The sequence below is a fragment of the Lytechinus variegatus genome, chromosome 8, assembly GCF_018143015.1.
Source record: "Lytechinus variegatus isolate NC3 chromosome 8, Lvar_3.0, whole genome shotgun sequence".
NCBI classification, from domain to species: Eukaryota; Metazoa; Echinodermata; class Echinoidea; order Temnopleuroida; family Toxopneustidae; genus Lytechinus; species Lytechinus variegatus.
The window spans coordinates 41,329,153-41,357,104 of record NC_054747.1 but is presented as its reverse complement, the minus strand read 5'-3'; the positions used below and the strand labels follow the sequence as shown (position 1 = coordinate 41,357,104).

At 36.1% G+C, this 27,952-nt stretch overlaps 1 protein-coding gene across 1 annotated transcript; it reads left to right on the top strand.

The window, feature by feature from the left end:
• The first annotated feature begins 29 nt into the window (after positions 1-29).
• Positions 30-27,521, top strand: LOC121420514 (hypoxia up-regulated protein 1-like). The gene is made up of 21 exons (XM_041615180.1): positions 30-187; positions 3,065-3,238; positions 4,132-4,210; positions 8,851-8,980; positions 9,574-9,675; positions 11,301-11,429; positions 12,188-12,365; positions 13,699-13,885; positions 14,226-14,360; positions 15,223-15,305; positions 16,344-16,476; positions 16,931-17,121; positions 18,056-18,194; positions 19,396-19,462; positions 20,291-20,406; positions 21,106-21,282; positions 22,019-22,233; positions 22,847-23,057; positions 23,943-24,417; positions 25,269-25,451; positions 26,708-27,521. Exons 2-21 carry the CDS (start codon positions 3,069-3,071, stop codon positions 26,806-26,808), a joined length of 3,201 nt encoding a protein of 1,066 aa, XP_041471114.1. The 5' UTR covers positions 30-187; positions 3,065-3,068; the 3' UTR covers positions 26,809-27,521.
• Positions 27,522-27,952: the final 431 nt, after the last annotated feature.

The window sequence follows — 27,952 nt, the reverse complement described above, 5'->3', positions numbered from 1 at the left end:
CTTTTCACGTCCAATCGCAAACCGCCACTTTGCAATACGTAGAGGTCACTCAATGACCTTTTTGTACACGTTCATCTAACATGTGTTAGAGAAGAGAGCGAAAGAGAGGCGCCGGCAATTCAGGAATAGACAACTTTGATGCGAATAGATCATTTGAATTTACTTGAATCAAGGAATAGATTTCAGGGTAAGTGAATAAAGCCTGATTTAAGAGATCTGATGTGAGTATGATGGAATATGTTGGTGGGATTATGTGTGTGTTGAGTTTAATTGAATCTTGCAATCTGTGGGGATCAGTCCCATACGTTCATTCTTTTGTACCCAGAGTTTATCTTGTGCATAATGGATTGTCTCATTTTTGTGTGTGCTCGAATTGAAAGTCTTAGTTAAAAAGTATACCCAGTTGTTGTGTGTCCGGACAGGTTGTGTGTCCGGACGATCAATTTTAGAAATTCATTTGGAAAAAAATACAAGCAAAGTTTCATCAATTTTTAGTACAAAATGTTAGAAAATATTATAGAGAACAAAATAGAAGATGATTTTAACTTATAGTATTGAACATGTTGAATTCATATTTTAAGTGTAATCCAAAGACAAAAAGGAAGGCTTCAAAAATGTAGTGTCCGGACACCCGACCCCCCCATCCTGCTTATTTTTTAATGAAAATCTGTACCTAATCGTCCCATACGTATGGTGTTTTTTTAACATTATGCAAATGAGGAGTTTAGGCTAAAGTTCACCCGTTCTTGCATAACTTTGCATATTTTAAGTTAACATTATTTGCTTTTCTGATTCTGGAAAAGGGATTGGAAAGATGAACTTGAGTCTTGACTTTGGCTACAATCTAAGCCTAATGAAAATCATTTGTACATGAAATCAAAATGAATTTGAGAGGACATTGCCTTGGAGTTGGACTTGCCTTCCACCAAAATCATCAATTTCATATTTTGGAATTGGTGGTCCGCAATTAAAGCAAATTTGGTGGCCCTAGGCTAAAGTAAAGCAATAGAAAACATTACAATCCATCAAGACTTTAGTAGCCGAACCAGTCCACCAATTGTGGGATTTTACAGAATTCGGCTGCCCGTCTCTCATTTTTGGTTGCCCCATCTGCTTATAATGTTGAGCCCTGCAATTTATTCCTTTCATATAACAATCGACCCTATTTTGATATTTTATGATGCCAATATTGATTTCATCATTTTCATCAGTTGATTTATTTCAAGGAGCTCCAGATCATGGACCCACTTAAATGGTGATGACTCTGCAGGGGCAAATATCTCCATTTCTCACAAATATTTTGAGAAAGAAATCCCAAAGTGATCTTAAAAACATTACCCACGTCCACTGGTTCATAATTCCAAGTTCTTTATCATGAAAAAAGGATAGAAACCAATTATTTCATGTGTAATTCCTTTCTTTTGTTTTTAATGGAAAATAACTTTGAATTCAATCAATGGATTGGTTCTTAAGATGATGGATTAAGGATGAAAAATGCAAATTTTTTAATAGTTTCATTTCAAATTACTTAGAAATAAAATAAGAAAAGCACTGTGTTTGGAATGGTCGTGTTTTTCATGGAGGCTTATTTTGCATCATTGAGAAATGTTTAAAATCGATAACAGGCTTCAACAAAACGGTATGATAGTCAATTTTAACAAAATTTTGTCACAAAAAAAGGCAAATTTTAATAAACGGGCATTATTATTAAATATTTATTTGGCAAAATGAAGAGAACATAAAGAATACATGCAATTCAGATATCAAAGAATGAACAAATGATAGAAATTAACCACTGGATTGCCAGGGGTAGAAATAGTTAACTGAATAACTGTGGCAATACGCCTTCTGCCCCACTTCCAGTGGTTATAAACATATACATTAATTTAAAATATTAAAATCATACGAAATGTTAAGATCAGTTTAACTTAAGAAAAACCTGAAACTTCCTAACAATATTGTAAATGAATTAGTTATAAATTAATATGTAGCTATAATATGTATTAAGTGAAGAATAAACATCTAAATTAAATTAGAAATTCAGCCACTAATCTGTAGGCCTATATATTACTGGTAGACCTACTTATAAGGTGAATATTAAAAAAAAACAGGTAAGAAAAAATCGTACCAAATTACACAGTGCTAAAATAATTCTTTAGCTGTGCCAGCCACGTCGACAGAGCGGTTACGGCCACTCCCGAGCGCAGGAACTCGGGCAACTCTTCCCAATAGCGGGGAAATGAGTTGATTGTAGAGCAATGTAGTCGCTGAGTCCTGGCCCGGAGGTGAACGAACCTTACAGTGTCGACATGTCTGGCATTTACAGCAATGAAACGTTTCACAGTGTTGCAATCAATAATCCCAAACAAAGACTTTACAACATAGGACATCAAACAGAATTTTCTTCTTGAGTCGAGAGATTGCCAGCCTAAAACTCTCAGTCTATTTCCGTATGTCATTTGTTGGCGCCTTTGTTTCAAAATGACACGTGTTGCCTGTCTCTGTACTTTCTCTATTTTACTTGAAAGTGTTTTCGTGTGTAGATGCCATATGCAGGCTGACCATACTCCAGTAGTGGAATAACAATCGTCTTAAATAAAGAAAAACAGAATGGGCATATGGAAATGCTAAAATATTGATCATTGTATTCCTCCTTGTGGAAAATTTATCCATGATGGAAATGAAAAAAGAGACTAAGGGAACATATTTCTTCTTTCTCGGGCACTGTTGTTTTTTCCGATGAAAATTAAAACCTGAACAAATTTCTATCTCTTGCAGAGTTATGAAGTTGTCTGTAGCAAGACTGGACTGGTCAAGCCCTACTGGTCAGTCATTGTCAGCTGGCCAATGGTCTGGCAGTAAAGTCTACAAGATCAATTTTTATTTTTGAGTAAGATCTATGTCTCTGTGCAGCATGAATTGACGTATTGGTATCTATGGTCACTCTGGCCTTACTGGTCTGCCATCCACAACTGACCAGTGGTTTAGCAGTGATGTCTTTCATTCATGTTTTTTTTTTCTAACAGATGAAAATAAAACCATAAACCATTTCTTTCTCTTGCAGAATAATGCAGTTGTCCAGCATGATTGGACTAGTATCTATGGTCACTCTGGCCCTAATGGTCAGTCATCCTCAGCTGACCAATGGTCTGGCAGTGATGTCTATTGATCTTGGAAGTGAATGGATCAAAGTGGCTGTGGTCAAACCAGGAATACCTATGGAAATTGTACTCAACAAGTAAGTATCAATAAAAATAATGATGATAATGATATTAAATTTTACATCTGAATGATGTCTCTATGAAGTAATATAACCTGGTCAAAGATAACTTTCCCTGAATTTAAAAATGTTTTGCAATCAGAGCAGCTTATAAGAATTTATTTTGGACTCATATTTTGAATCAGTTATCATGCTATATATTTTTATGAATTGTCTATTTCAATTAAATTCAATGATTCATTACATCAGATTTGTCATGAAAGAGGAATGCATTTCTCCCTGTATTTATAGCCAAATTTTGGTCCCGTTCCGACACCTCCATACCAACACCAAACCTAATTTCAGCACCGCAATGGATCTCTGCTTCAATGCCTGACATCATTCCAGCATCCTGTGTCCGCTCGTAAAACGCTTACAATCGCTCCATCAGAGTTTGTGCAACGTTTCATCACCGCCCGTGCAAAGCTGGCCAAGCAGAGATCGTCCAGCTTTCAAGATTTCTGCGTGAGCCTAGCTGACCCAAGCGTCAACTAACTTGCGTCTAGTGGTTCCAAACTTTGACTGGGCATTGTTGGAGAGGTGGTGAACTTTTGCCGGAACGGATAATTGCCCACTCCTCATTTCTCGCAATATTTTTGCAGCTCAAAACTTTCGGAGTGGTAGGAGGGACCATCAGCAGTGGCCTAGCTTATACGGCTTGCCCTGAACAGAGGCAACTTCTGTTAAACTGTGGTGAACAGTAAACAAGCAGTGATGATTTTGTTCATCACTTTAGGAATGCTGGAGAAAAGTTCTGGGGGTGTGACCAGGCCTTCAGAACTTAACTATTTAATGTTCATGAGGAAAAGTAGCCTCATCACAGTCCTGTAATAACTTTGTCTCAAACCTTTGTTGGTTTTATCTTTGAACAGAGAGAGCCGGAGGAAAACACCTGTTACAATCGCTATTAGGGATGATGAGACGCTTTACGGAGACCCAGCATTATCTGTGGTAAGTGAAAATTCTACCTGATTTTAAAAAGTTAAATAGGAAAGCTCTTAAAATCAATTTCTTTAGATCAGGATGGATATGGTCCACAAGTTACTATCTACAATGTGTGTAATATTTGTTGTAACACAATCAGAATACTTTGTGCTGTGTTTTTCTTATAAAAAAAAGTTTGGGAAATGAATAAAGTATGATAAAAGAACAGAAATTTCATAGTGGAATTTCAAAATGGAATTTCAAAATGTAAATTAAGTACATATCAAATACATCTATGCCCTTCCAAGCTTTGCAGTAAGAATTTCTTTAGACTGTGGGATGGTCGCTAAAATTGTGACTTTCCGTGGGGCGGCAAATACAACCACGGTTCTTGGACATGATAATATGTAAAATATTATGAGTGAATACATGCACAATGTCGCCATCGGTAAATTTTGCTCCTGACCTCAAAATTAAAATAATAATATGCAAAATCGTACCATTGATTCGACTGGAAATTCCGCCATTCACCCCGTGTGTTAAGGACTTCCGTGAACGCGCGCAAGCGTGCACAATGCATGTAACCTCGTTCACGTTTTATTTTTTTTTATTCGCTGTACATGATATACGTTATAATACAGAATGTACGATGGCGGATAAGATGTCGTCGTCTTCGTCGTGTTTTGACAGTGAAAATGACGATTTATCACTAGCAAATATATGCTACATGCACGTCTTACCCAAGGAAAGAGGGCCAGTAAATTCCTTTCAAGTAAAGAGCTAGAACAAATTTAAGCCTTTGCTGCATTCGTTGATGTAGACTACCTGGGACTTCAGAATAAAAATAGCTATTCGTGCAGCAGAGAAGTTTGCGATTGACTTGCATGCAGCCCGGCCCCGGGAGACCAGCCCGACGTCCGACCAGCATTTCAGCAAGATCCGAATGGATCAAAATAAATATACATGTAGATGTTCGATGTAGGCCTACCGCGTTTACATCTTGCCCAGAGCCAGGTCAAACATCGTTCGTATATCACCAGCATTGAGCAATCAAGCGATCGAAGGTAATTTGTTTTCACTTTGTGCTCTTGCATTTCACTCTCTGCAAAAGTGAAGCGGTGCAAACTTTGATGATTTTTGTATAGGTCTACATCTAGATTTCTTAATTGAGTCGATGAATAATGTGCCTCATGACTTACTTCGTCTTCTATTCATAGGCTTGTAAATGTGGTGGTGAAGTAAGTCATGACATGAGTCACATTATGTATCGATTCAATTAAGAAATCTAGACCTATACAAAAATCATCAAAGCTTGTACTGCTTCACTTTTGCAGAGAATGAAATGCAAAAGCACAAAGTGAAACAATTTTGGCATGGACAAAGATCGCTATAACAAAGATCACCATCTCAAAATCATCCTCTGTATCTTTTTCACCTTCGATAGCTTGATTGCTGGAATGCTGGTGATACGAACGATGTTTGACCTGGCTCTGAGCAAGATGTAACGCGTTACATCTATAACGTTAGTTTGATCCATTTGGATCTTGCTGCAATGCTGGTCGGGCTGGGCAGGAGCGTAACGGGTCGGTGGCCATGCAGGAGGGGCAAGAGCCAAAAAATCCATGATTTTCCAAAAGGGGGCTAATTTTTCAGAGGAAAGTTTCGACCAGCCCCCCCCCCCCCAAAAGTTTTTCAACCAATTGACAAGCAAATAAAAATAAAGGTTTTCACCCACAAATGAAGTATATTTCGTACACGAAAAAAAGGGTCTTCAATTTCAAAAGAGGGGGCACACCTTTGTTTTAATGGCATATTTACATTACAAATTTTAGTATTTTGCTTCTCAAAAGGGGGGGGGGAGGCAGGCAATGGTGTCATGAGGCAACATTTTGAGGGGCGATATGGTGTATCGGGTAAAAAAAACAATGCGAGTGAGCAAAAAATTATACATTTTTATTACAAAAATCAAATTTCAGATTTTGACATAATGTTAAAGAAGATAACATATTTTTCACCCTTCTCTCTTTCCTTTTCCTTTTTTTTCTTGGTCTGTACGCCACGGTAAACAAGATTTTGTTTATGATTTTGCATGCTTATTTTAAAAAAAAATAAAATCACCTTTTTATGACAATCTATCTGTTCTTCTTTCTTTCCTTTTCCAGTTCCTCTTTTTCCCCTTTCCCTTTCATTCTCCCCCTTTTCTTTTTTCCCCTTTCATTCTCCCCCTTTTCTTTTTTCCCCTTTAAGTTCCCGGTGAACTCCGCCAGGGGGGATAGCTTGCCCCCCCTGCACTGTTAAGCCACTGCTCCCTGGGATGGGCCGGGTTGCATGCAAGTCAATCGCAAACTTCTCTGCTGCACGAATAGCTATTTTTATTCTGAAGTCCCAGGTAGTCTACATCAACAAATGCAGCAAAGGCTTAAATTTGTTCTAGCTCTTTACTTGAAAGGAATTTACTGGCCCTCTTTCCTTGGGTAAGACGTGCATGTAGCATATATTTGCTAGTGATAAATCGTCATTTTCGCTGTCAAAACACGACGAAGACGACGACATCTTATCCGCCATCGTATATTCTGTATATAACGTATACCATGTACAGCAAATAAAAAAAAATAAAACGCGAACGAGGTTACATGCATTGTGCACGCTTGCGCGCGTTCACGGAAGTCCTTAACACACGGGGTGAATGGCGGAATTTCCAGTCGAATCAATAGTACGATTTTGCATATTATTATTTTAATTTTGAGGTCAGGAGCAAAATTTACCGATGGCAACATTGTGCATGTATTCACTCATAATATTTTACATATTATCATGTCCAAGAACCGTGGTTGTATTTGCCGCCCCACGGAAATGAAAAACTAGAGACATTTTCCTTGTCCATCCCACAGTCTACTTGAATGTTTTCATAAGAAATGAAATAAGGGGCAAATAATGGGAGGAAAGATTCATCCAAGCTGTACTGTAACATGTAATTTATACAATTGTGGTTAATATTTTATGCTGCATGCTAGCAAGATAGAAAACAGTTTGAAAGATTTTATAGTCCTTATGTAGTATACAGTATTGTCCTATCAAGTATGACATGCAATGTGGAGACATTTATAAATCAGTGTGTATTTTGCTTTTAAAGTGAATTTATTTCCCCTGTTGGTAGCAAACATCACAAACCTAATGAATTAAACATGCAATGCTTCTACTAGTCATCTTTATAATTCAGTGGTAGTGTCATTGCCGAGAACGTTGAAGATTTAAAGTGCCATCTAATTGAAGAGATGACAAGATATTTTATCTTGCTAGATGTCAACTTAGTAGCATTATATAAAATTGACAGGTTATCTTGCCTTGCCAATTTACATGTAATGCCTTAAGAATTATGTTGAAATGGTTAGATGCGTTATAGTTAAATTAAATTCCTTATTGTTTTGACATGGTGAGATATTTTATCTTGTGAGACCTGTTGACTTTAATAAAAAGAGATGTCGACATGATAGGATTCATTATCTCAACAAGTCTACTTTTAAATAAAATCATATGAACATGTTGTCATGGCAAGATTACATATTGGTAGCATCAACATGTCAGTAATTTACTTTTTTATGAGTCATCTTGGCGAGGTAAAATCACCTTGTTGACATATTATTAAGGCTTTTAAGTTGGTGGGCAGGACTGAATTTCTAGCCATCTTCTTGCCAATACAGGTACTTTAAAGCTTCTGTAAGAGACTGAGTGGCTGTTTTCATGGGTAATTTGATGAGAGCAATAGTTCAGCATCTCCTGCCTGAGGCATGCACTCCATAATAACAGATTATGATTCATTGTTGCAGTCTGCCATGGCTTGATGATTTTCAGAATATGTTTAGATTATCTTAATATGGAGGAAGGGATGTGTTGGTTTATACATGTACTTCATGATTGCTAGCAAATCAGGTTATTTTGTCTTCCATGGTGATGATTTTAGATGATCATTTTTTTGACAGTGATAAAAGTAATAATGGTTTGACTTGTATGTACAGGTAGATGGTGGTTAGCTTGCAGTGCAGTCGTGGGGATATGATAATGATATCGATGGTGGTTCAGGTTGTGAAGTTGTGGTGATGATGATGTTGATGAAGGTGATGATGATGGTTGTGGTGGTGGTGATGATGATGATGATGATGATGATGATGATGATGATGGTGGTGATGATGACGATGATGATGACTAATGAAATAAAATGTTAGTGGTTTGTTAAATGGCAATTAGGAGAAGAAGCTGGATGGCTATGCTGGTGGTGATTGTGTTGTTAACAATATTGATGGCAGTAGGGATCATATATAAACTCAAAAGTAAACTGTCAAATGAAGACTGAGATTTGACAATAAGTTTGGATCTTGAATAAGAACAATACCTGAAGATGTGCCTACATGTTAGCAATGCTACCATATCCTTTATTTTTTTTTAAATATCTGTTTTTTAATTTTTTATTTTCAGTACTGTATTTTTTCATCTTTCTTTTGTAGCTAATTTAGCACTCTGCATAGTAGGAAAGTACATGTTCATGTTAATTTGTGCATTATAAATCATATATATTATTATCATCATAGATAATGATCCTCAGGATTATGCAACATAAAGTTTTCTAAACACATAATAAAAATGTACATTTGTTGATTTTGTCAATACAGGGAGTAAGGTATCCTAAAAGTAACTATTACTACCTCCAAGATCTCTTGGCTAAATCTATAGAGAACCCTCTAGTAAAGTTACATCAGAAGAGATTTCCATTCTATGAACTGGGAGAAGATGAAGACAGAGGTAAGTAATTTTGATATTTGACCAGGGGAGTGTTTCACACAGATTTAAGTATGACTTAAGTCGCACTTAAATGTTGACGTGATGCAATGCACGATCTTATTAATCAATAGGCAGAAGTGAGCATCCTCATGACACGATCTGACCATTGCGGTCAAGCCTTTTATAATGCACGCAACTAGACATTTAAGTGCGACTCTAAGTCATACTTAAATCTTTGTGAACCCCCCCCCTCCTGGTCTATTTATGGATAGTTGTGTGATAATATGTACAAACAGTATCGATCCATTTGATATATATATACTATATTGTGTGTGTCTTTTTTCCAAGCTAATGGTGATGTAATATGTTATGACATTCATGTCATGAAATACTTTGTTTATAAAGATGTTCTATGTTGCTGACATTTTGTTACATGCATCAAGATGGGGTTGAAATACCATTATGTTATACTTTCTTTTGTCATCTTGTATTATTGTTGTAGGATTTTCAACAAGATTAACAAGCAATTTGTTGTGCTACATGTATGTCATGTGACTAAATGTTTTTACCTAGTACTTAATGTTACATTGTATAATTTTTCTCCCTTGTTTTAGGCACTGTGTACTTTAAGCACAGTGATGATGTCATCTTTCATCCAGAGGAGCTTCTTGCCATTGCTCTTAATAAATCAAGACAAAGTGCTGAAGGATTTGCAGGTAAACAATTGGTGATTTTATTTTCATTGTTAATCTTCTGGTGTTGGCAATGTTGGGCTGATCGGCAGAGCTCCAAGATTAAAATAGGACTTGGCCGGTATTGAATTGATCGGCAGAGCTCCAAGATTAAAATAGGACTTGGCCGGTATTGAATTGATCGGCAGAGCTCCAAGATTAAAATAGGACTTGGCCGGTATTGAATTGATCGGCAGAGCTCCAAGATTAAAATAGGACTTGGCCAGTATTGAATTGATCGGCAGAGCTCCAAGATTAAAATAGGACTTGGCCAGTATTGAATTGATCGGCAGAGCTCCAAGATTAAAATAGGACTTGGCCGTTATTGAATTGATCATCAGAGCTCCAAGATTAAAATAGGACTTGGCCGGTATTGAATTGATCGGCAGAACTCCAAGATTAAAATAGGACTTGGCCGGTATTGAATTGATCGGCAGGCTCCAATATTAAAATAGGACTTGGCCGGTATTGAATTGATCATCAGAGCTCCAAGATTAAAATAGGACTTGGCCGGTATTGAATTGATCGGCAGAGCTCCAAGATTAAAATAGGACTTGGCCGGTATTGAATTGATCGGCAGAGCTCCAAGATTAAAATAGGACTTGGCCGGTATTGAATTGATCGGCAGAGCTCCAAGATTAAAATAGGACTTGGCCGTTATTGAATTGATCGGCAGAGCTCCAAGATTAAAATAGGACTTGGCCGGTATTGAATTGATCGGCAGAGCTCCAAGATTAAAATAGGACTTGGCCGGTATTGAACTGATCGGCAGAGCTCCAAGATTAAAATAGGACTTGGCCGGTATTGAACTGATCGGCAGAGCTCCAAGATTAAAATAGGACTTGGCCGGTATTGAACTGATCGGCAGAGTTCCAAGATTAAAATAGGACTTGGCCGGTATTGAATTGATGGGCAGAGCTCCAAGATTAAAATAGGACTTGGCCGGTATTGAATTGATCGGCAGAGCTCCAAGATTAAAATAGGACTTGGCCGGTATTGAATTGATCGGCAGAGCTCCAAGATTAAAATAGGACTTGGCCGGTATTGAATTGATCGGCAGAGCTCCAAGATTAAAATAGGACTTGGCCGGTATTGAATTGATCGGCAGAGCTCCAAGATTAAAATAGGACTTGGCCGGTATTGAATTGATCGGCAGAGCTCCAAGATTAAAATAGGACTTGGCCGGTATTGAATTGATACCTCAGCTAGAACTTTATGTAGTTTACCCAGTATTTTTATAAAGTAAAATACTTTCTATCTTTGATTTTCAATTGTCTGTTTGGGATCAGTATTTTGCTTAAATCTAAATCAGCCACCTTTTGGGGGAAATGTCATACTTGTGTATTTCAAGTTCAATGTTGAAATTCTCTTTCTTAACTTTATAAATTTCCCACTGTAACCATAAGCCTCCCCAAATAAAAGCAGTTCAATATTGCTCAACTAATTGATTCACAATTGCAAAAGAAAATTATCCAAATTACATGTAGAGCATTGTTTGGGTGATTTTATCTGACAAGTACCATAGGAACTTTGGTTCTCAGCCAGTCAATATCAAGGAAAATCAGACGAAAAATGGTAATAAAACAATTTGATGTATTCTTCCATGACAGAGCAAATTATCAAAGATGCAGTGATCACAGTACCTGCATTCTTCAACCAAGCAGAGAGGAGAGCTGTTCTGTACGCTGCTGAACTAGCTGGTCTTAGGGTACTCCAGTTAATGAATGACAATACTGCAGGTAAATCAATCGTTTACATGCTAATGTTGCAAAGGCACTAGTTGCAATCCTGCACATTTGCACAGTAAATTCAACAATTTTAATAAGTATTTTTCTTTCTTACCTTCATTTAAGAGAATCTTCTTGTATATTACACCAACATATGTTGTAGTGATTATCAGTCAGTATCAATTCAGAGCAAATATTATTAAAAAACAGTTAACATCATTTATTCAATGTGGAAGACCATGTCCACCCCTAGGAAAAGTTTATTTGATTAAATAAAAAGTCAAACAAGTTTAATGCTGATTTTTATTCATATTCAGTTTATCTTTGGGTATGTACTGCCAATGGAGGGCAAATTTGATCAATAAATTAGTGTGTCAGAATCTAAATCTCTTAAGCTTGTATTGAATATCTGATGTAAATTACCCTTGTTTTCGGATATTTGCTCCCTGCACACAATGTATGCACTATCTCAACTCCCTGGGGCATTCCAACAAGAGGTTTACAGTGTGTGTGGAAAATTGACAGAACCGTTCCACATTTTTCGCTCAGAGTAACAACTTATATTTTCTACAAGCAAGTGTACCCTGTGTTAAATACTTATGTTAGATAGTTAATTTTGATCTTGATACATTATGTTATATGTTTGTTATGTATATTTGTTTTTAAAAGTGGAATAAATAAATAGACCAACGAAGGGAGTAGGTTATACTGATTACATGTAGAACTTCCTAGAAACACATTTAAAAAATGAAAATTTACCTCCTCTACAGTTGCTCTGAACTATGGCGCTTTCCGGCGTAGCGACTTCAACTCCACACCCCAGAACATTCTATTCTATGACATGGGAGCGGGCAGCACTACAGCTACCATCGTTAGTTATCAGCTGGTTAAGACTAAGGAGAAAGGTATACAAGAAACTAATCCACAGCTAGCCATCAAAGGAGTTGGGTAAGTTGGTCTATTATTCTAATTTATTACTGTATTATATGAATTACATGAAACTTTAAAGGTGTTGTCCCGAATTAGTGATGTATAACACGTTGTTGAAATAATAAAGATGAGTGGAAACTGTTCATAAGTTCTTGTGTTGTTTAATTTCTAGTTTCAACTCTCTGTTTCAACGAAGTAGCAATAGCAATAAAAATTCAACAACTGTGTGATGATTCCTGCAGAAAATAAAAACAAGACAAAGGAAAAAATAAGAAGTATAGTTTGCAAAAACCAAAGCTAAATAACCTACATTTGTTTACAATAAGCTATCAAGTTTTCATATAGTTTTTTCCTGAAATGATGTGACATTTTCCATTCTTGCATAACCACTTAATATCAAAATTGCAATAACTTTTCATACCAAACAACTACTAATTCAGAATCATTAAAAACTCCTGGGCAATCTTACTTCAAGTATGAAATTAATCCCCCCCAAAATCCCAGAGGTTCATAACGACCTGAACTATTTCCAATCATTTACAACTCCGCGAATCCAAGCATAAATTAAGCGGCAGATCACTTTTACAGATGACAGAATATCAATCTGCACCCAATTTTCTGCGTAGGTTGTGTATCTATCACTTATGGCAGCCCCGCCATACAAAAAATATTTTTCCCATGCCTTAAAATAGTATTTAACTCAATTTTCCCTCAAAATTCATATCATAGCTCATCATACTCATTACTGTTCAATAATTAGCATTTCTCACAACTCAGAGCAATTATTCTCCACCAAAAACTAAGATAAAACTGGAATTAGAATCCGCAGAGTGAACAGCCAAACTTCTGCGGGAGTGCGGGAGAATCAAACAATTTCTTGACAGATCGATCTATAAAAACCCTTCAAAAAGCATCATAGAATACAATTTTGTCTTATTCTTCAATCATACAGACACTATAACTATCCAAAATATCATAAACGATTTCAACATACCTTTTTACTGCATAACTCTGGTAAATTTTAAAGAAATCGAAAGGAAACCCGACGACACGTCGAGCGTATCACTAACTCGTGGCTAAGCAAAAAAAGCAACTCTTTCTTTTCAGTAGTTCAATTCAGTAGTCTTTGTCGCAGCCACTTTAGAGGAAAGTACAATGCAGTCATAACAGGTGTTGAAAGACCCAGTGTTGAAGCTGACTGGAAGCCTGCCGTACTTAATGGGTGGTGCTCTAGTATTGAATCAGTGTTTAGTTATTGGAATCATCATGCACAGATTGAATGTCATGTAGTCTGTACTAGCATTATGTCAAACCTAATACTGATCTTTCTATGTCAATATGTTGTTATCAGGTTTGATCGTACCCTTGGTGGTTTGGAATGGGAGATCAGACTTCAGAAACACCTTGCTGAAATGTTCAACAAGCAAGGAAAGACAGCTAACAAGGTGGAGACGTCTAATAGAGCTATGGCCAAACTGCTCAAGGAAGCTAAGAGGGTGAAGAAAGTTTTAAGTGCCAACAATGATATCACTGCTCAGGTATGGAAATGATGATGTTGGAATTGGTGGCAATAGGGATGTTGATAAGGAAGGGAAGGAGTAGCGGAGACATGGGGGGAGGGGAAAAAGGAGGAGGGGGAGGTTGGGGGAGAGGGGGATGACAATGAGGGTTATGATGATGATGATGGTGGTAGTGGTGGTGGTGATGATGATGATGATGATTATGATGATATTCAGACTATATAGTTATTATGTGGCAACCCTTTTTTAGTACAAGCTAAGAAGGGAATCATTGCAGCATACCAAGTAGAGATATCAGAATTAAAAGAATCCCAGCCATATCGTTCTAACCTTTGAACTTCAACCTTTTCCCTATCAGATTGAAGGTCTCCTTGACGACAAGGACTTCAAGGGTCATGTGACCAGGGCGGAGCTTGAAGAAATGACCTCTGACCTTTTTGAGAGGGTTGGTGGACCAGTGGAGAGGGCATTGAAATCATCAGAAATGATTATGGTATGTATTCATATACAGTGTTTGTAGATCACATGCATATGATGTCCTATTCTCATAGCGCCCTCCCTTAGAGGATATAGGAATATGTGTAAATTGAGTTGTTGGAGATGCACCAGTTGTAGATCACCCATACATGCAAGACGATGGCATCAGCCTGTTGAGATGATGGCACATTGACGTAAATGCACAAGGTTTATACAAACTGAGACTGATTTGAGTTTTTGAATTTCACTATTAGTAAATGAGCCTCATAAAAAAACAGGATTATAATCATAATTCAACTTCTTGTCATTGTCAGTAGAGTACAAAAAACAGTTTTTATTAACATTGTTTTGTATCTATAATGTGGAATTATATATGTAACTACATGTATTAAGAATAAAAACTGCTATATAAACATGGCTTATTTAGTTGGTGTTGAATAAGTATGTCCCCCCTTAGTTTATCTTTTAGTATTGTTTTCAATTTCATTCCATTTTCTTTTCAATAAGACAGAGTTTTCAAAGCAGTTGTGGCTAGCAATAGGGAGCCCTATTAAAACAAGTTTGTATTGGTTACATGATAATTATATGCAACATTTATATACATGTAATGCTTAATACAATGTTTTTAAGAGCTGCTTACTATTACCCCTAGCATGGCTACCCTGAAAGGGTGCTTCAGCATTCAAAGAATTTCTTCCAACCAGGTACCCATTTACTTCACATGGTAGAGAGTGGCAAATATAGATAAACGCCTTTTCTAAGGAAGTGAGCACTATTGTGAGATTTGAACCCCTGACCTTATGGGTTACCTACCTAATGAGCTGTAACACCTCTAATATATATATATATATATATATATATATATTTTTTTTGTTTAGGATGAGATTGATCAGGTTATCTTGGTTGGCGGTGGAACAAGAATTCCAAAAGTTCAGGAAACGCTGTTGAAAGTAACAGGAAAGTAAGTAATAACAATCAGCATCTATAAATTATCAGTAGTGTATGGCCGATTATTGAATGTTTTCATGGGAATTTTTATTTTGATTTTGATTTGCTTTCTGCATTCACATGATCAGAGAAATACAATATAATTATACAGAGATAGTAAATATATAATAATTCAGCAATACTCATACTCAATTCACATTTAGTCCAACTATACCAAATGGTATGAAATGGCTGAACTGATGATTGTCTAAATGATAGTAGACAAGTTGGTAATTGGACAAATTGACATTAGACCAATTGAATATAAACCATAAATTTAACACGTAGAGTTAGAGAGGTTTGTCACAGATGGCTATTCATAATTTAAACCACATCTTTAGACCAGGAATTTATTTCAACTCAAGTTCAGAATATGGGCCAGTAAGTTTTGATTATTAATTATCTTATACTATGGAACCAACTTCATCTTAGAATTAGAATGGCCCAATCTGTACCTGCTTTTAAAACATTATTGAAGACACATCTGTGTAGGGAAGCATTCAAGTAGATCATCATTTTTAGTGCGTAGTATAAGCAATAGGAGCAACCGAAGCTCAGTAGAGTATATTATCATATTATTATATTATACAACTCCCAAGAATGTTCTGTAATCTGATTGGTCCAAATCGGATCACATGATAAAATTCATTGAATTGCACTATTGCATCCAAAACACACTATCCTGCTCTCTGATGTCATACTAAATGCACTATCCTGCATCCTGACGTCAGAGTGCAGGATAGCGCGAGTTCTGGAATTATCTAGAATTATCTAGAACTTAGATCAAATTTGTGGCAACTTAGCAACATGGGGGTGGTGTATAAAACAACAATGCACTCATTCTTGTGCATAGAGTACCTAAAAAATTAACTCTGTGCTTGACTCGCCAAATGGATATACCGCACTCGGTTCTGTGTACCTCTGTGCGGTATATTCATTGGTTCTTCTTGCACATTGTTCAGTATTTGGCCCTGCATGAACAAGCTTTATGTGCACTATTTGTATGCTATAGGAAGGAGCTTGGTAAGAGTATCAATGCTGATGAAGCGGCGGCGCTCGGGGCAGTCTACCATGCTGCTCATCTTAGCAAAGGTTTCAAAGTGAAGAAGTTCCTCATCAAGGATGCTAATGTATTCCCCATTCAGGTGAGAGAAGCGTTGCCATGGTATTTTAATAATGTGATTGTTTTTACAGCAATTTCCTCAGGGATGTCTCACAATATGTGTAATTTAAAGTAGGAAAAAAGAAACATTGATGGAAATAGATGAGTGGGGGGGGGGGTTTAAGAGGAAATAAAGGAGTGACAGAGAGAGCACTAGGGAGATTACATAATTCCAAAAATTGAAATAATAATAGATAGGTGGGGGGGTCTGTAATTACTCTTCATTTAGGAGGAGTTCATACTTTGAAGAAAAAAATGAGAATTGATACAACAACTGTCAAAATATATGATAATGGCAAACTTATAACAAAACATTACCACTTAGCATGGCTTAAAGCAGTGATTTTGTTGTGATCTTTGTTAATAATAATATACAACATTTATGTAGCGCATAATACAATGTTTCTAAAGCGGTGCATACTTTCTTCTTTCTTCAGGTTGAGTTTGAGCGTGACATTGTTGATGATGACGGTCGTGAGGTGACCCGTAGCGTCAAGAGGACATTGTTCGGAATCTCTAATCCTTACCCTCAGAAGAAGGTCATGACCTTTAATAAACATTTTAATGACTTTGGTATTAAGGTCAACTATGGTGACCTTGAAAGGGTCATGAATGAGGATGATTTGGAGTAAGTGAAAGTTGGATTTTTCTATTTTGATTTCATTTTATTTTGACCTGTTGAAAAATAGTAAATAAATTAAACAGGGGCTTGGAACAATCTTAAACCCCCTTCCCCCCCAAAAAAAAAAGAGTGCTCAACACAGCCCTCGAAATGCAGAAGGATCCCTTGAAAATCCCCATTTACAGCAATGTTAAAGCTTATTCAATATTGCAGATTTAAGCAGTGGGCTGTGAAAAGTAGCCCTCCCCCCCAATATTAGATTTTTTGTGCCTGATTCAAATAACTTCAGAGATAATATGAATGTGTATGCCCTAAAAGAATTGTGATGCACAGATTTTGTTATTAATAGATTTGTTTTATTTGAAAAACTTGCAAGATTACATGGCAATATATTTTGATTGAATGTCTTAAGTTCAGCAAGACATGTACAATCCATCAGTCTTTCAGGGGTCTTTGGTGACCACAAATTTCAGTGATCTTGGAGACTGCCGATAGAGCTTGCCAATTTTCAATCTTTCAGTGTTGTTTCAAGGGTCTCTGTTCAGTAGAATGGGCCTTAACCCAGAGTTAAATAAGATAGCCCTCAGTTTCTGAATGAAATTAGTATTGAATAAACAGAGGTTTCATAAATACCTGTTGACAAGTATTGTTTTTTACCCTGGTTGAGCCCCACTGAATTGAGTGACATAAACTCATCTAATTGCGTTGAACTATTGATAATTGTCTGTTGCTCAGTAAATAACTAATTGATTTCATGTTGAAGGATAACTATATTGATGTGGTAGATTCTATAAAGTGGTGTCAGTCAATAGGGTAATATTCCCCGTTTTTAATTTCTGTGTCCTTTAGTATTCTGATATTTTCGTAAACTACATGCAACATATGACAAACCAATGATAAGTTTAAATCTACCTAATCAGTATCTTGACTTATCTTTCAGTGCATTTGGAGCTCACAAGTTACTTGAGGTCAATCTTAAAGGAGTGAAAGAAGCGATTGATAAGAATTCTGACTCAGAAAACAAAGGAATCAAAGCTCATTTTAGGATTGATGAGAGTGGAATCTTCCATTTAGATACGGTAAGATTATAAATTATATATTAGTATTCTTTGTTTGGGTTCACCTTAGCCTGTAATCTATGTTGAGGCTGCAGCTATTATCTTTGCTTTTTTTTTTCATGTGATGATGTTCTGCGAAACGTCTGATGTGGAAGACTAGGAACAGTGGGTGTCTGGTGGCAATATTTTTTTGTTTTACAATTAACTCACATTGTCATCGATAAAATGAAAGCAACTAACACAAGACATACAATAAACCCATAACATGTAGTCAATAAAAAGAAAACAAAAATTAAAAAGCAAGACAGGGAGTATGTAGCGGGTACTTACTCTGCAGCCAATATTTGTAGTCATATGCATACGATACATTGCTTTCATTTAGCGTAATAGCAATGACATATCTGTAGTCTCAGCCTTGATTACGTCCTAGTGTTATCTTTGCCTTTAAAGGGAAAGGTCAACTGAATTACAATGACCCATGGTCTGTCCTCACGATATAACTGATTGGGTTCAATTGGGATTTGCAGTTATACAAAGGTTCCCTATATACTCGTACATGAATAGTGCAGTTGGATCTAAACATTGTGTGTAATATTGTTAGTGTATTATAATTATCTATTTGGCATCACCTATGCCTGGGAGGGAAAACAGTGAAATGAATAACTGATTGGGGTTGGCAGATGGACCACTTCATTACACTGAAAGAAGCTACAAGTTACAGGTTTTCTCCTTTTTTGCAATGGGACTTAGTTATAAACTAGGATCAAGGATTAGCCAACATAAACTTATCCACCATAAACACAGAATGGATTTTGTAGATGTTCCTTGCAAATTGATATTCCCTAGGAATCTTGGTCACGATGATGATACAAGTTAGCATGAATCTCAATATGTTTGATTCTAAATCTAGCTTACCAAGTCTGATCAGCCAAGACAAATAAAACAAATGCCATCACCCTCCTCCCCTGCCCCCCCCCAAAAAAAAATGAAATGAATATAAAGAATGCCCAGCATTTTTGGTTCCATACTTCTGCTTACATGCATGATAAAAGAAAAAGAAATTGAAATTTTCAGTTCCAATATAAGTTTCTAAGGATATACTATCAGAAATATGGGTAAAAGTTGCCAGGTAATTCCAATACAATAGAATTTGTGTGACATTCAAATAAGATGAAGAAAGCTTACAGTAATTTGAGGTTGAATATGTAATTTTTTTTCACAGGTGGAATCAGTATTTGAAACAATGAAGAATGTGACAGATGAAACAGAAGAACAGTCTACCTTAGCAAGTAAGGGAATTATTTGAAATGAGAGTTTGATATTAACCACTGCAATCATCATCATCTTTATTATCACTACTATCATGGTCATCACCATCGCTATCATCATCATCATCACCATCATCATCACCATCATCATCATAATCTTTATCACTATCATGGTCATCGCCATCGCTGTCATCATCATTACCATCATCATCACCAATATCATCATCACCACCAACACCATCATCATCATCATCAAAGTTGTGTGATTTTTATGCCCCTGCAGATGAAGTCTGGAGTAGTAATAATTAAGCATTGCCCCTGTCCGTCCATCCTTCCGTCCACCCCCCCCTTGGTTTCTGCTTAATAACTAAAAAAATATTAATGGATTTAAAAAATCTTTGTTGTGTAGGTTGGTGACACCAAAATACAGGCTAAGTTTGAATTTGGAGTCTGCAGGTCAAAGGTCACAGCTCATTAAATATGCGAGTCGGTTTACGCATGATAACTTATGAAATATCAACAGATGAAACAAAATTTGAGTGTGTAGGTAGATGACACCAACATACAGGCTAGGTTTGAATTCGCAGTTCACAGGTCAAAGGTCAAAGCTCATTAAATATATGCGAGATGGTTTCCACATGATAACTTATGAAATATTCAACAGATTACAAAAATTCGGGTGTGTAGGTAGATGACACCTAAATACGGGCTAAGTTTCAATCATATTAAATGAATTTCTGATCGTGTTAAGCGGGGGTATCTGTGTCCTTTGGACACGTCACATTTCTAGTTAGTAATTTCTCTGATGTAATGCTTCTATTCGTATTGTTTATATTTTTTTTTTTTAAGAATTGGGAAGTACGATCAGTCGTTTCTTCTCTGGAGGGTCTACTACTGATGGAGATGATGATGATACCCAGACAGAGACGGAAGAACAAGGAGAAGGAGACAAAGATGCAGAGGAGGTAAATAGCTTCTTCTTGTCATAGGGCTTTGGTTTTGACTAGTGCTTTTTATCATTGTCTTTACAAGCTAAATATTTCATAGTCATCATACTTAAATAATTATAATTACATTTGTATAGTGATTGTTACACTTTGTGTGCTTAAAATAAAAATTGTAGTTATTATAACTCCGGTAATCGGATCCTGAAGAGCATTCAAACAAGAGTTCCAAGACTCAATTTCTAGGCATACTACATACTTGTAGGCTTTTGCATCCTACTAGGTACCCTAGGTTGAGTCTGGCAAACACACTGAAACACTGAAACACACGACCCTTTGATTGCATGGGGAGAATGTAAATCGCTACACCGCGCTGCTCCCACATTATGGATTTTTAAATTAAATTGATTCATTTTTCCTTGTTTTTTTTTATTATCTTTTTATTTCATTTGTTTTTTTATATAATAAATCGTACCAAGTAAAGATAATATAAAACATATTTTTCCCTTCAGTGTCTGCAAGATTATTCAGGTTTGGCACTCTGCATCTATGGAATAAGTGTACATGGATGGTTGAATGCTTATGTATGCTATTTATGCTTTTAGACACTTGAAATTGCTGATTTTCTTTGTTTTCATATCCTCTGATGGCTTTATGTTTTTTATAAGGAAATGATGTTCATTTGTGCCTTTTGTAATCATTTACTACCGTGCCCAACAGGAAGAGAAATCAGATGAAACAGCACCAGAGGGAGAGCAGGCAGAGGATGGAACAGCCCCTGAACAGCAAGAGGAGAACGGTGCAGAGGAAGAGCCTTCTGATGAACCCCCTCAGGAACAGGAAACACCAGAGGATGATGGGAAGGAAGAGGAGAAATCAGATGATGATGCTGAGAAGGTATAATGATTTTATTCAGAATACTTTCCTCTTTCAGTACTCTAGTGAAAATTGAACATTTTCACCTGGTCAATATTTCAGTAGTACAATATGGATTTTCTTTCATCATTTTCAACATCCACTGTCTACTTTCCATTTGGTCTCATCCCACATACTCTAATCCTTGTTTGCCTACAACTATTTAACCCATATACAATAGACCAAATTAAAAGAGGAAGACCAAGTGGATTTAGCCATAAAAGTATTACATGATGTGATCACACCAAGTGATATAAACCTCAAGGCCTGTATTCTGAGCTAAGGTTTAAATTAAACCCTGGTTTAAAATTGTGGTTTAAGTATGGAGAGCCAATTGGGACACAAATCCTTAACAGTACACAACCAATTTATTAACTCATTTGATACTCAAATTGTTCATAATTGTCTGAGAATAATAATTGAAGTATTTTTTTTTCATTATGAAAGTAAAAGGAAACAAAATAGATGACATAAGAAATGTACAATATAAACAGAATCTTTGAACTTTTTGCTCCCCATAATTTTAGCACAGAGTTAGACCATGGTCTACCTTACTTCAGATCAGAATACAGGCCAAAATGTCTTAGCCATGCTTAGCATGGGGGAATGAAAGTTTGCTTCTTTCCCTTTTGATTCCAAAATATCTCAAATGACAAATCGAACTTGGTTCAGGAATGCCACAAACCTTATATACATGTACTGTACTTTTTATGAACAGAAATCTGAGGAAGAAGGAGAGAAAGAAAGTACCAAGGATGAAGAAGAGAAGGATGGAGAGAAGAAAGAAGAATCAAAGGATGAAACACCAAAGGAAGATGTGAAGAAGGAGACCAAGCCTAAGATTGTTACCAAAAAGGAGAATATCACTGTTGAGATCCAGATCCTGGACTTGAATGAGCCGACTAGAGCCAGCAAGAAGGCATCCAGGAACAAGTTAGTATAAAGCATTTCCATGGTAATCAAAGAGCATTTCATATGAATGAGAAATCACTTCAGGATGATACAAGGTATAGAGGATTAATACTGTCATTGTGGAAGTTCTGTCTTTCTCTTTTACAGTGGTATGATGAAGCTAGTTGTTTGAGAAAGTTAAGAATAGGCTGGACTACTTGGGACATTTACAGGAGGGAAGGGAGGTTGATTGATTCTAAAATTGATGATTCATTTTGTAATTAAGTCAGATATGCCAGATATTCAAGAAAATTCTATGAGAAATGTAATGTGTTGTTGAAAATGAAAAATTATGATGATGGTAGTGATGATGATGATGATGATGAGGGTGATGATGATGATGATGATGATGATCATGATTATCATGATGATGGTGGTGATGATGATGGTGATGATGATGAGGATGATGGTAGTGATGATGATGAGGATGATGATAGTGATGATGATGATATTAATGAGGATGAATTTGATGAGGAAGAATTTGATGATGATGAGGGTGATGATGTTGATGATGCTGATAATGATAGAGATGATGATGATGTATTACTTCTAACACTAAATCCTGACATACTTTTATCCACCACCACCTGTACAGATTAAAGGAACTCCAAAGAAAAGAGGAGGAGCGTGTCGAGAGAGAGCAGGCCCTCAATAATCTGGAATCATTCATATTTGATGCCCAGGATAGGCTGTATAATGAGGATTATGAGAAATGCTCTACGGAGGAAAAGAGGGAAGATATTCGGTCAAAACTCAGCGAGGCATCGGATTGGCTGTATGATCAAGAACCTGATACACCCATACAGGTATGCAGATTGGAATTAAAGGATGAATGAGGGGGGGGTCGACATAACATTTCAGGTATGGGGATTGGAATTAAAGGGTGAGAGGAGGGTGGTGGGGAGGTCAACATACCCATACAGGTATGCAGATTGGAATTAAAGGGTGAGGTTGGGGGGACCATCTCAATGCCTCAATTACTTCATGTCCATGATAGCATGAAAGGTTTAACAATTTTTTCCAGATTTTGGCAATTTAAAAAAAATTAATTTATGAATGTACCCTGGTTACTTCACCCAGCTGGGATAAACAACCTTTGTTACTATCTTGCTTTTGTTTACGAGAATGATATTCACTTTGTATTTGCTGTAGCCTCCAACCCCAGCTTACTGGGACTCTACTTCTGAATTTGAAAACTCCCATGAATTTTCTACTCCATCCTGTTTCATAAATAATGAACAAAATGATGATTACAATCAAGGTTTCCATAATGGCAATGAATTATAAATGAGGTAATTAATTTCATGCTTAGAAAATAATACAATGCTTCAACATCGTTTTTCATGGTCACTTGCGGCAAAATATGAAATGAAAGGAAACGGTTACTTCCTTTCATCATGACAGCTCTTTGTCAGGTGTTTGTTTGAATCATTTAGTAGTCTGCCATTCTTTGTTGCATTTATGAGTACTTAATTTCTTTTCCTCTTTTTAAGCCATCTGTCAATTATAAGTGCCAGAGGCAATATGATGTTGTCCCATTTTCGTCATCAATTTTGAAAGTCCATTGCAAGTGCATGAGAGATGATAAGATGAATGTGCTATACAATGACAGAGAATTCTTATTTCAAAATCTTTTAGTTACTTTGCTGGAACGAAATTAAATACTAAAAAATTGCTTCCTTTCAATATAGGCATACAAAGACAAGCTTAAAGATCTGAAGAAATTGCTTAAGAACCTTGAGTACCGAGTAGATCAGCTGCGACGACGACCCGCTGCCATTGAGGCCGCCAAATCAGCACTCAACGCTTCATACCACTTCATGATAGTAGCCAAGAATGTCACTGGCGAGGACTTACTTTACACTGAAACAGAATTTGGTCTTCTAGAGAAAGCTTATAATGAAACCAATAATTTTTTTACCACTAAGTTGGAAGAGCAGGAAAGGACTGCATTGACAGAGAAACCTGCTTTAATAGTTTCAGAATTAGAGGAGAAACTTCTAAGCCTTGAGCGGGAAGTAAGATATCTCGTAGGCAAGGCAAAGTCAACACCGAAGTCAAAGCCAAAGCCAAAGAAAAAGACTGATAAAAAGAAAAATACAACAGAAACAGATGAAAGTAATGGAGATAATGGTGGTGATGAAGAAGCAGAAGAAAAAGAAAAAGGTACATTTTAGCTCTTTTCTCTTTCATTTTAAGCCACTTTTGCAAGTTGTAGCAATTATAGTTCCAAACTTGTCAAACCCCCTTACATTTTTTTAAATAATCTATTTTTTGTCTTGCCTGAAGGAAGTTCGGTAGAGACATACAGGGCTGTGAGAGTTCAGATTTTTGTTTTGATATTCAGCTTAATTTAAGCTTAGTTGTGACTTCCCTCTTTACAAAAAGTATGGGAGCTCTTTCTATTTCAGATTTTTTCAATACTCTTCAGCTTTTTTCAGATCTTTTTATTTGTGACCACTCACACCCCTGGACATAGTAATCACTTTTCCTGCTGGTCTGTTAGTCCGTTAGTCTGTTAAAAAATGTTAAAGTTTTTGTTCAATGTGCTGTCTGCTCTCATTTCTTTATTTCTGCATCAATTGTGTTTACACTTTGTACATATGATCCTTTGGTAATACCACATGTGTGTTCATGAGGATGATAAGGTCAAAAGATCATATGGCATATTTTATTGATCGCGATTTCAGGCTAGACCTGTGGTTTCGTGAACCATCTTCCTTAATCTACTCTTTGTGGGAAAGTTGCAAGTTTGTCTGTTTTGCTAAATTTTTGTTCACAAAGTGGGACTGAATTTTCTTAAACCTTGATCAAGAACAACAAATTATAAGTCTCAATTTTTTACATTTGGGTGATGGAAGTTATTAAAAATCTTATCAAGCACCAAAGAACATGTTTCAATGGTTTATAAAGTTGAATATAAGTTTTGAACAGCTTCATGCCCTCGCACCCCCCCCCCTGTTCAATCAAGGAAAGGTTTGATATATTGTTATGTTTTCTTCTTTCTCTTTCAACAGTTGTTATCCCTCCCCCTGAAGAAGGAGAGGAGACCACTGATAATGCACAGGATGAGGATCCTGCTGCAGTAGATGTGGAAGGGAGTGAGGAGCAGGATCAAGAAGAGCCAACTGAAGCCACACCCACCGGGGAGGAAGAACAAATACCAGAAGAGCCTTTACAATTAGAAGCACCTGAAGAAGGTAGAGTAAAGTCCAAATTTGTAAATAAAACTTTTTTTTGGTTTGATTTAGTAGGTACATATACATTCTATTTTCTATAAGTTAAAAGCCCCTCTTTTAACCCTAAAACGACTGGGCTATTTGAGATGTATTGAGGATGGGGGAGGGGGCCTTTTGATCTTGGCCACTGTTCATGTGATCTCGCGAAAATTTGGCATGCACGTTCTTTACCCCATGAACTACAAGCCAGTATAAACAAATTTAGAAAGTATTATTTTTCATTGATTATGAATAAATTATCAAATTTATTCATCAAAAACATTTGCATATTAAATACCCAATGCCACTTCAAATTTACTTCTTTTTCCAGATGTCATCTTTGTAATCTAATTTAAAGGTTTCCTTAAAGGACAAGTCCACCCCAACAAAAAGTTGATCAAAATAAAAAAAGAAAAATCCAAAATTTCATCAAAGTCGGATGTAAAATAAGAAAGTTATGACATTCTAAATTTTTGCTTCATTGCACACAACAGCTATATGCACATCCTGGTCGGTATGCAGATGAAGAAGCTGATGACATCACTCACTCACTATTTCTTTTGTATTTTATTATATGAAATTTGAAATATTCTATTTTTCTCCTCATTGTCCCATGAAACAAAGTTTTATTCCTCCCTGAACTTGTGGCATTACCATTGTCATAACATTTTACGGTTTAAGTTAAGTTGGTCCTTGATGTCAAATTGGTAAAAAATTATTGTATAAATTAAACAATAAAAACCAAAAGAAATAGTGAGTGATGGACATCATCGACTCTCTCATTTGCATGCCACTGAGTTGTGCATATAACTGTTTTGTGAAAAATAAGCGAAACTTTAAAATGTCATAACTTTCTTATTTTACATCCGATTTTGATCAAATTTTCAGCATTATGCTTGTTTGATTTTTCTCTATTGATTCAAGTCAACATTTCTCTGGGATGGACTTGACCTTTAAATAAGAATGGTGAAAGCCAATTTTTTCCTTATGTATTTCTTTTTAGGGTTAAGTTAATCCCCTTGAAGTGTTGGTAGTTTCTGTCAAGATATACTCTTTGGTACTAATAAAAAAATATGAGTTTCATTATAATTTAGGGAACCATATTGATAAAATACTACCAGAGTTAATAAGTTTTACAAACACAGGCCCCAGTTATTAAAGCATTTATAGCCTCTTGAAGGAAGGAAAGACATTCTAATTTGATTTGTAAATTTTATACATTATTTGTTTTATTTCAGAGGTGACAGATACAGCACAAGAAGAGGCAGCACCAACAGAAGCCCCTACAGAAGAAGTAAAAAGTCATGCTGAGCATTCACATAAAAATGGGGATTTGTAACAGTATTTAAATTAAATGTATCTATGTTATGATGATTTACCATGAAGTGTGTTTACAAAGTGCAAGTGTGATATTATTTTTCTTGAAGCATTGTATGGTTTTACCATTTAGAATAACCACACATGTATGTTGCAGAATAGCATTGGTCTTATTACACTCCCTTTGGTCATTCCAGATGTCGTTTGGTAGCATTCCACAAAGCACATGAAGTTTTATGAATCTTGAAACAAAGTGTATGTACCAATCACTATTTTGAATAACACTGGTCCAGTTCACTTCCTTGGGGTACTCCATTTTGTATGTACTTGGTGTGTTCACAAGTCCAAGTTTTGAAAACGTTATGGTTAGTCGTGTGGACTAATCAGTACATTCACAGACATTGGTTGTATTGCACTGTCTTGGTTGTATTTATTAACATTGTACAGTATTGTCATACAGTATGTGGTTCATGTGGAACAGCTGCTGTATTCAAGAGTATTGGTAGTACTGCCCTTGAACATTGTTTTGTAATTCGTTTACAAAAATTTAAGGTCTTTGTTTCCTGAAAAGTTGTATTAAAGTAAGTTTATTGTTCCTTGCATTTCTGCACAGCATTAGAAATGCTGATAATATTGAATATTGACAGGCAGTTGTTTGTAATTTACACAGTTTGTGGTGCCATTATTATGCCTACACTATTAAATTGTGAATTTTCCTTAATTACTTCTTGATACAATCGAAAGAAATTTGTGTTTAATACATAGGATATATCAAAAGTAAGAATAGGTATTTATTAATTTTTCATTGATCAATACTTGGTAATTTTGTACTTTCAACATTAGTTGATCAATATTTAAACAGTTTACCATTGAATATTTGCATTTGCAAAATTTTAAGAATTTATACAATTACAAATTACTAGTATATTGCTTGTGTAAAGGACTCCCAAATGCACCTTTGCCACCTAGATATTCTAATATACATGAAATGTAATCTTACAAATATCAGTTTCTTGATGATAGTAAAACCATACAGAACACACTTCATGGTAAAGAATAGTTGTAAATGTGGATTATTTTATTAGACTGATTCTTAAATCCAAATTACTAGGACTCCCTCTACCTCTCTAAACTTATCACATTGGACTTGGTCTCATCCATTTGGT

Coding starts and splice junctions, on each gene's coding strand:
- LOC121420514 (XM_041615180.1), top strand. CDS start 3,069: ATGCAGTTGTCCAGCATGATTGGACTAGTATCTATGGTCACTCTGGCC. Junction 13,886..14,225: donor ACAATGATATCACTGCTCAG/GTATGGAAATGA, acceptor TTTCCCTATCAG/ATTGAAGGTCTCCTTGACGA. Junction 17,122..18,055: donor ATGAATGAGGATGATTTGGA/GTAAGTGAAAGT, acceptor CTTATCTTTCAG/TGCATTTGGAGCTCACAAGT.